Source organism: Triticum urartu, chromosome 7 (genome assembly GCF_003073215.2).
Source record: "Triticum urartu cultivar G1812 chromosome 7, Tu2.1, whole genome shotgun sequence".
NCBI lineage: Eukaryota > Viridiplantae > Streptophyta > Magnoliopsida > Poales > Poaceae > Triticum > Triticum urartu.
In genome coordinates, this window is record NC_053028.1 from 149,674,214 (window position 1) to 149,683,961 (window position 9,748).

At 50.4% G+C, this 9,748-nt stretch overlaps 1 protein-coding gene across 1 annotated transcript; it reads left to right on the forward strand.

The window, feature by feature from the left end:
* Positions 1-669: 669 nt before the first annotated feature.
* On the forward strand, positions 670-2,236 carry LOC125522212. Its single transcript, XM_048687299.1, has 2 exons — positions 670-1,311; positions 1,411-2,236. Exons 1-2 carry the CDS (start codon positions 1,099-1,101, stop codon positions 1,603-1,605), a joined length of 408 nt encoding a protein of 135 aa, XP_048543256.1. The 5' UTR covers positions 670-1,098; the 3' UTR covers positions 1,606-2,236.
* The last annotated feature ends 7,512 nt before the right edge of the window (positions 2,237-9,748 follow it).

Genomic DNA, 9,748 nt, shown 5'->3' on the forward strand with positions numbered 1-9,748 from the left:
TCCCACAACCATCGGGTCGCGCTGTCCGGACTGTATTGGTCCGTGGGGTGGTCTGGATTGTGATTTCTCCTGCAAACCGGAGACAAAAGTGAAGGAGGTTTACGAGAGTCCAGACCGCTCCGAAGCCCGTTTCTGACCGCCACGACCCACCAAAAACATGTGACCCGCCTCTCCCGTGCTTTCCTTCTGATGCACGCGCCGCTTACCCCACATTCATGCCGGCCTAGAGCACGCGCAGGCCAACATCGATGCCGCGATGTGTCTGGAGGGCGGGAGGGAAATACTGACCGACGCGACCTCTCGATAGCTGCCGCTTCCACGCGGACGCAACTTCCCAAGGAACCGACTCCGGCCGCTGCGCCGCATTGAAGCGGCTGACCGACCCTACGCATGGCCTGGCCGCAGCTATTTAAGCCGCGCTCCGGCGCCGTCCACATCACATCCTCCTCCCCCTCCCCGCCCGTCACATTGCCAAAGCCGAGTGCCACACATATAGCTTTCTGAGCTGGTGATTCATCATCGGGAATTAAATATTTCTATCCCGAGTCCAATTAAATAAAAATTATTATTCAGGATAAATAAAACAAAATATTTTTTGTGGGAAAAAAACCCAAATATTTTCTTTGCAGCAAAGGAACAATTTTTGTGCAATATGAATATTTCTATTAGATGAAGGGTAAAATTTTCGCCGTTTGAACTGATTTTAATATACAGTATATTTTTTACTTCCGTAAAGTCAATTGGGTGAAAAACTATTTTCGGAATAAAAAAAATCGAATCAAAGCTATTGGGCCGGCTCATATATATAGGTGCACTGCGCGCACAGGTTCTTCTTATTCGAGACTCAATGCGTACCTGCAGTTGGGCCTTGGAGCTTGAGAAGGTAGTAGCAACCTGACCGGACTCGATGGAGGCGTTGGTTCCGGCTCCGGCTCGTACTGCGCGTGGTTCTGGTTCCGATTCCGACCGCAGCAGAGGAAGCCGACTCTGCTAACTAGGGTTCCCTTCCCCCTCCATCCTCTTTAAATCTGGAGGCAGAGACTCAGGGTGAAGAACACAGCTCAAATCCACAACCCGCATCGAGTCGAGACGAAGCTCATGGATCCACCCGTGATGGCCGAAGTTAGTTCCACCAAAGAACACGTCGACCTGGAGAGGAACTCCAAGGACCTGACCATGGCTGTAGGCGACGTACAAGGTAACTCAACCATCTTTGAGCTGGAGATGATCGAGGCGCAAGAGGAAGATGCGGCGGCGGCGGCATACGACGAGATCGTCGCTCGATACAGGAGGAAACGCGCTGACCGTAAGGTTCGGATGACGGCTTTAATTTAGGATTAATATAATTGCTAGACTATTTTGGATTTCATTACGGAATTCTAAAATAAAGCAAGTCCCCTTTTACGCCAGGCTCGGATCGTCAAGGAGCTGGGCGAGGAGGCCTACCTCGAGCTCGAGGCGGGGACGACTGCCTGGCCAACGACCCTGACTACGTGGATGAGATCAACCAGTGGATCAGGATACAAGATGAAAGGCATAAGGCGAATCTCAGGCGTGGCATACTTCCTGGCTACAAGAAACTTTCTGACTCCGACTTATACTTAGAAATATACTCATGCTTGCACCCGGACTCGGAATCAGACTCGAACTCTGACTCAGAAGACAATGATGATGATGGTGGTCATGAGGATGACGAGGCAGAGGAAAATTCTGACTCCAAAGAAGAAGAAGAAGGTGAAGAAGAAGAGGAGGAGTTGGAGGCAGAGAAGTTTATATCTTTAGCGGAACGTAGGGCAGCGGTGGCGGAGGCAGCCCTCGGCGGGTTCGAATGGCGGACGGGGCCACTAATTTTATCATGGCCATCAAAGGGAAAGAGCTGCCCGGCATTTAGCACCTGGACAACATGAGCCGCCATTACACGTCCAAGGGGATGGAGGGAGAAGTGGAGGCTGCACGAGAAGGTAGTGGTCATGTCCCACAAGATCGACGACGAGATAGAGGCGTGCCCGGAACCACTTCTCTTGCCGGATTCAGTTTGCTTATTTTGTTCCTTAGTTTGTGCCGTCCCAATTTCTACAACTAGTAACAACTCTGTTAATGTGCACCCTGTTTTATTATCTTTATTATCTGCCACATGTACTATCTCTTTCTAGAGATGTTTGTCCACATATCTATCTCTGTTTCCTTCTGTTCTTTCTAGAAACATGTCTATTTCCATGATGTATCTACGGGCTATGGCTGGTTATCTCTTATTTCTAGGATGACGATAACTGCCACTCGTGTAGGCGTTAAGAGATCTGTCCACACGTTTTGTGTGGTGTCTAAAAGGACCAGCCCACACGCCTACGTGTGGGCAAACAATTAACGCCCACACGCCTCTTTTATTCCTTGTGGTTCCTCTCACACGCCTACGTGTGGTCAAAATGCATAACGCCCACACGACGTGTCTCAACGGTCCCGCGCGCCAGCGTGACAGTCACCACGCGTCCCCGCAGTTGCCATGGTTTGGACCCTCTTCAATGTCCGTTTACCTACAGTTGTCATATTGCTGAACTACAGTTGTCATGGTTGCTCAACTGCAGTTGCCATCTTAGGTCAAGTGTCAGATGCCATTTTGGACAACTGTAGATGTTGACATGTATGGTCTGATTTATTATAGTTGCCATGATTTGAAAACTTTAGAGGTTGCCACCTACTAACACTAAGAAGTTGCCATGTATGGTCTGGTTTACTACAGTTGCCATAATTTGAAAATCTTAGGAGTTGCCATCTACTAACACTAGGCAGTTGGCGTGTAGCGCTAAAGAGACATGGCAAAACAACATGTTCGGGTAAAAGAGAGAGTTGCCATCTGCTTACAAGTACACTAGGGCAGTTGCCGTGTACCCTGCAAAACATATGGCAACTGACATGTTCGGGTAAAAAAAGAGAAAGTTGCTATCTGCTTACAAGCACACTAGGGCAGTTGCCATGTACACTGCAAAATGCATGGCAACTGGCAGCTTGGGTGTGGGAGAGGAGATGGGCGTGTGGGCGAGATGGCAAATGCCCACACACCAGCCCTTGTGCGTGAGTGGAAATTGGCGTGTGTGCAAACTGCTAAACGCCCACACATCGACTCCTCCGTGTGGTGAAACAGACGTGTGCGCGACCGGGTGAATGCCCACACATCAGCCCAGTCCTACATGGCACCTCAAACATGCCAAGATTCGTACACCCACAAATGGACGCGGATCCACGCGTGTGGGCAAGATGCAAACACCCACACGTGTGGGCGTTAGTTTTTCCGTATTTCTATGCTAAATTCACTTACTAAATTAGTAATTCAAGTAATTAAGTGATTCAAACGTGTATTCTTTTTAAATAAAACGGGACACCCTGGCACGAACAAAAACTTTGCAAGTTCAGTCCACTATTGCTCTCAAGATGACTTTGCGTATGGCCCTAGCCAATCGAGAGATATCATGCGCCGCCCATGCCAGGCTACTGTCCAACTGCTGTAGTCGTGGCATCTACAACCGGATTGGGCAAAAGTGAGCCCCTAAACGTCTGTCGACGCGTCCGAATGTGTCTATGGACAATGACCGTCCATTCTTCAAATGTCTACTCCACGACCATCTTTCTCATAGCAAATCCTCAAATTCATGTGCTCGGTGGTGCGGCTTGGGACTGCGGGAAACCATTGGTCGGCTTGACCGGCTCGGTGGCAGCGACACCATTGGCGTCGTTCTTCCTCCTTGGAGGTGCAGCCGAGGTCCTCGCCTCTCCACCCTCGTTCCCCTCCCCGGGTGAAAGCCCAAAATCCGGCTAGGATTGGGCGGCAATGGCGCATTTCGTGTCGTGCTCCTCCTTGGAGGTGCCGCCTGGGGAGGGTTCGTGTTCGGGTGAGGTGTGTCAAAGGTCCAAGCTTTGGGTGGCTCTGGTTGTCTGGCGGCGGTGGTTTCGTCAGGATTTGCATGGCCGGCATTGTCTCCGTTCCCCTCAAGGGTGATGCCCACTGGTGGCGGCGTGTTTGGCTCAAGGCTGGCGGTGCAGTTCCTTCGATCCGGCGGTAGGGGATAGGGTTCCCTTTCCCATCAATAGCAACACGTTTTCAGCTATGGGCTCCCGGTTCTCTTCTTCAACGGCAGACGGGCCTTGCTCCTCAACGTTCTGCAGGCTTCCTTGATGTCCTTGCTGGCCTTTCTTCACCAGCTGCTCCCGGTGGCTTTCCTGCAGTTTACTGGCGTCCTAAGTTGCGGTGGTATGGTGTATGTTATGTGCTCATTATCCAAGGGGTTGTACTCTGCGGTTGCTCCAGGTCTCGAGGTCGGCATCTCTGCTCCTCTAGGGTGAGCGCTTCTCAGGTCCGTTGGTTCGACGCCTTTCGATCCAAGGCGAGAGGGAAGGGTCCCTCTGTGGCGCGAGAGGAGGAAGATGCTTGGATTTCTTCATCCTGGGAGTCAGGCTAGTTCGTTCCCACACTCTGTATTAGCATGTCCTCATCCTGCTCTTGCCGGTCGCTACCCTTGGTACCAGTTCTGTTGTGGTCTTCGACTAGTGCAAGCAATGGGCTCTGTTTTATCTTTGCTGCGTTGAGCTGTAAGCTTCCTAGAGTGCTCCATTGTATCGTTGGGCCGATGTGGTCTGTTGTGTGTCTGTAATTCCTGGCCGGTTGATGGCTTTGTTAATTCAAAGCCGGGCTCTCCGCGAGCCTTCGTTCTAAAAAAATCCTCAAATTCATGCAACATTAAAAATAACACATGTAGTTCATCTAGATCAACACACACGACATAGAGAAGTTCATACATGTCATCGAACTGCCAAAAAATATATAGCTATGGAGGAAGTTCATCCACAGCCGCTCTAGCCCTTGCCCTTGTCATCTTCATCGCAGAAGTAGCGGTCAAAAACGCAATATGGATCAAGCCGCATATGCCCACTGTCGGAGCCATATGATTCGTCACCGGCCTTCTCCTCCTCCTTTTTGGGGGGTAGTCTAGCGAGGGCACGGGCCACCTAGGTTTGCTCCTTTGCGAGGGCACACACATCGGGGCTTGCTGCTTGGCGAAGATCCAGGCACGAAGGGCGTCCTCGGTCGATGCAAATTACTTTCCATGTGAACGAAACAGTGTAGAAACTTTATCATGAAAGTGAGTAAGCTTTATACTTTGTACGTGTTCTACAGAGCCAATATATGCTAATACTCAAAATCAACCTATATGATCTTTTTACATGGAACTATTTCATCCAACAAGGCGTGTACGGAAAAGATGCTTCAATAAGTCCACGTGGGCCGGCAATAGCGTCGTAATACTTTGGACACAAGTTTCCAAGGTCTTGAATCTTGGAAGTATTTAAATTATACGCCAGACCTTTGCTTAAATTTCTCTCCAGGAAGATGATTTCTCTGAAAGGGTGAAATCCCAGGAAATCAATGCCACGGTTGCATTTGTCAACTACATCTTTTGTGTCGACACCATCTTCGTTGTCATCATCGGAGTTCCATTCAAAGTTCTCTTCAATTGTTGTCTCAGCTGCTGTGGTGCCATTGCCGCCGAAATCTTTGATGTACTCTTCGTTATTATAGTTAACTTCCTGCAAGACCCACGGCCCATAACCTTGTTGGCCATGGTTTAGACATGGCGGCGGTACCTTAAGGCGCGTGTCATGCTCCAGCACCCACTTAATATGACCGCACGATTCAGAGAGAACCCACACCTGAATTTGCTGCGAGGCTCTAACTAATGCAAAATACACTCCTTTTTTCGACTTTCCGAGGTTGAGATCCGTGCAGCTCTCGGGTTCAAGATCTCCTGGCGGTTTAATTACTTGGTATGTGCTATTTGATAACGATAACCTGCAAGAAATCATCTCTATTTTTAATGGAGCAGTTGGTAGTCTCGCTTTCAGGTTTTTTTTCGTCCGACCACTTTCGTCCGGTTTTTTTCGTAGGTTAACCGTCATAGATTTTTTTCGTCGCCTCCCCCACTTCATCGGTTTATTTTCACTTCACCCTCTCACACAACAAAAAAAACTAAACGGATCAGAACTTTCCATACTGACGCAAATTATTTAGTAATGTCTTTATGTAAAAAAATCAATCACAATCCATCTCTAAAGATCAAATCTAAATTAATTAATCTTCATAACGTTTGTTTCCTTCCGAATCACGTCCATAACTTTCCTTTCTTGTTTGGGCAGAAACTGTTTGGTAGCAGAGATTAGGAAGCTTCCTATGAGTGTAGTAATAGGAAGTATTCTTTTTCTTGATGATTCGTTTCCATGCATGATGATAGTAAATTAGGCCAACATTCACCACTATTTATCAACGTCATCAATCGTACCCATTCCTACCAGTTTTAAGGGAATCTGGTCGCTATGTCTTTTTTAAGGGGATCCGCTCGCTAAGTCGTCGTCGCACGTTATTTTCACAAGCAATTCCCCTAAAAAAGGCGTGGGTATTGGTAGTTGAACGCCCGCTAGGTTTTCCGCCTGTCCCATCCTCGCGCTGTGCCACCGCCACCCGCCGAATTTCCAGCCGCCCGAGCCCGTTAACTTCGCCAGCCACCGGGTCGACTGCCCCCGCCCCAAACCCCCATCCCCGAGCACTAGCTATCGCCGCGTTGCCGCCCCAAGCTCCACGCCACCGGTAACGAATCAAGCGCCGTCCCGACACCGCCGTCGCCGGCCCAGCACCTCCAGCCTTGCATGGACAGCTTCAATGTGCAGTCTCCCTTGCTGCCTCACCTTCTGCCAGCGCATGCAGCGGCGGGGTTGGACGCGTGCGTGCTTGCTAGCTTGCTCTGCGTGCGTCGCACCGGCCAATGCGCATGATGCGTGTGTGCCTGCTTTTCTGTATGTGCATGCTAGCGTGATGCGTGTGTGCGTTGCTGTGTGTGTATGATATAGATGGCCCGAGTGTGTGCATGCTGTGCTCTGCTCTCTGCTGATCTATATGTTGGTGCTCCTGCTATATGTTCATGCCATACAAATGAAATTTCAGTTAATCTTCTGACATGTTGAGTTGGTTCTCTCTGTCTTTTGAAGGGGTGAATGCAAAGCAGTCTATTAAGCCAGGCACTATTGCTGAGCTAAATTGACAAAAAAATATTGGTAGCCATAGTTGTAGTTTAAGTAGTAGCGAGTTGTCTGATATGTATAAAGAGCCCGTTGCAATTGAGCCCGTTGTTAAATTGACAAAAAAGGTCGCTAGTGTCACTTGATATGTATGAGAATATCAAATGTATTATTAACATAATTAATATTGAACTCTTAAAGTTAATGTGGCCCCGTTGCAACGCACGGGCGTTCTTCTAGTATCATTAACCAACGTGTCAGCAGATAAAAATAGAAATGAAAATGATAAAATAATAATAATAATGCTCAAGAAGTGACCAGTAGCTACGTACCTCATGACGAAACCTTTCTGGCAATGCACATACAGTGCGTCATGCCAGTAGACGGCGTGGCGCTTATTCCATGAACAATCTGTTCCCAGATAGGCTACCGTTCCTGCAGCCTCCCCGTCCCGGAAGAAGGTCCTTTCCTCCCATCGCTTGGTGGACGACGAGAAGACCCGCTGTACACACGAAGACGGCGGCCATTCCGATTCTAAAACTGCCGGGTCGACGTCAAAGTCAATCTCTTCGCCCGGCTCTATATGGAGCTCGATGTAAGGAACGCAAGGTATCAAGACCACCTGATAGTGAGCCGACACCGTGGGATCGTACACAAGGTAGGCTTCGTCGACGAAGCACTCCATCCCGGCGCCTTTGGGCGGCGGCGGCGGCGGCAAGGGCGCCGTCCACCCCGTCGCCGGGTTGGCCACCCTGTTGTCGTGCAAGACGAGGCCGTTGCAGTGATCCTCCATCGCGCACTGGACAGGCCTGCTCTCTCTGTTGCCGACGAGCCCCTCTGGCCGTGGCGGGCGGGAGAAGAACTCCGAGAACCACAGCTCGTTGAAGTTGATGAAGATGCCGGCCAGCGAGAGCGGGAGGAGGTCCGCGCGCAGGATGCGGCGGGCGTCGATGGTGTCCCGCCACGCCTTGCACACGCACCGGGCCGTGGCGAGGCTGCCTGGAGCGAAGCGGCCGAGGACGCACGCCAGCATGTCCTCGGGCAGCAGCCGCGTTTGATCGCCCTGCTGTTCCATCGCTCTCGCCCGTGCTCGCTGCTTGCTGTTGGGCTGTTCGCTCCTTTTTCCCTTTGGTGAGTGTTTTCTTATAGCGTGTGGATTCTAGTGCCTGTGTCCGAGTCGGAGCTGTTGGAGACGGGGTAGGATTCCCCCTCCCCTCCTCTTCCTGGACAAGGTGGTGGTTGTTGACGCCTGCGAACGACGCGAATGTGCTCTGGACATCATCAGCGCGCGCCTGCGGACGATGCGAATGTGCTCTGGACATCATCAGCGCGCGCCTGCAGAGCGCTCCGGCGTCCGAACTTCCATGAAGTCCTGTTATAGTTTTAAAAAAGACGCCGATAACTGTCATACGTGTGGTATATTCGACATGTGCCCACACACCGTGTGTGGTGTAAGCAGGAGGCAGCCCACACGGGCTGTGTGTGGGCGGACATTAGAATTGCCCACACGTGTGGGCGCGGCTACTTCGTGCCACACGCCCAACAAGTACTATTCATTTCCATCTCGCGTGTGTGGCATGAAGCAAAAATGCCCATACGTCCTGACACAGTTACGTTAGGTACCCTGCGGAATGACGATTTAGTTGTCATCCTGGTTGGCAGATGTAATTATTCGGGATGGCAAGTGTAGTTGTAAAAGTATGGCAACTCTATCTGTTTTGATTAATTATAGTTGTCATGTCTTATTTATGATAGTTGCCGCGTGTAATCAAACCGTAATTATCGTGTGTGATTAACTACTTGCCACATATGGTCAAACAGTAGTTGCCATGTGTGTTTACCTAGTTGTCACGTGTGGTCCAACCATAGTTGCCATGTATTGTTAATCACAGTTCCCATGTGTGTTTATCTAGTTGCCACGTACGCGCAACTGCAGTTGCCGTCTAGCAAAGAATCACAGTTGCCATGTGTATTTACCTAGTTGCCACGTTCGCGTAACTGCGGTTGCCATCCATAACTTAGGAGTGCCGTGTGGGCAAAAAGCAGTTCGCCCACACGCGCATGACCTAGGTGGTGGTTGTGTGGGCAGAAACTAATTCGCCCACACAGCGCAGCTGGCAAACAGCGTGGTGCGGGCGTGTGGCCAAACTCTCCAACGCCCACACACCAGCCCCGTCCTACGTGACACATCAAATTCACCTTTTCATGTCAGGATTCGTGCAAAAGACAGCGAACGACGATTCAGGCGTGTTGACGAGTTGGGTAACACCCACACGTGTGGGCGTTAGTGTTTCCGTTTGAAAATTGCCATGAAGTCTTGTACTAGTAGTGTTTTGTCTATCCGAGTCCTACGTGCTACGTGAGCCCACACAGAGAAAAAAAGTCCTGCATGAGCCTCCTGTCATATATATGCGGTTGGCCGTTGTCCGACCAATGGGAGTTTCTAATAGGTCACCTTCGGCGCCGTAGGATTAGGTGTTGATGACCGTCGGATCATGCACCCGCTTCGTCTCAGCATGCTGCCCACCACGCACACCTTGTCCCACCGCACGAAGACAAACGCCAAGACGCCTCTTACATCAGTGTGTCGCACGCCTCGGCCCCGCTCGTAGCACTATCTGCCCGCAGTAGGCGCTGGCAACCCTTGCATCGTCGGCCGCATGCGTCGCCTATCTCATTCTCGTTGCTC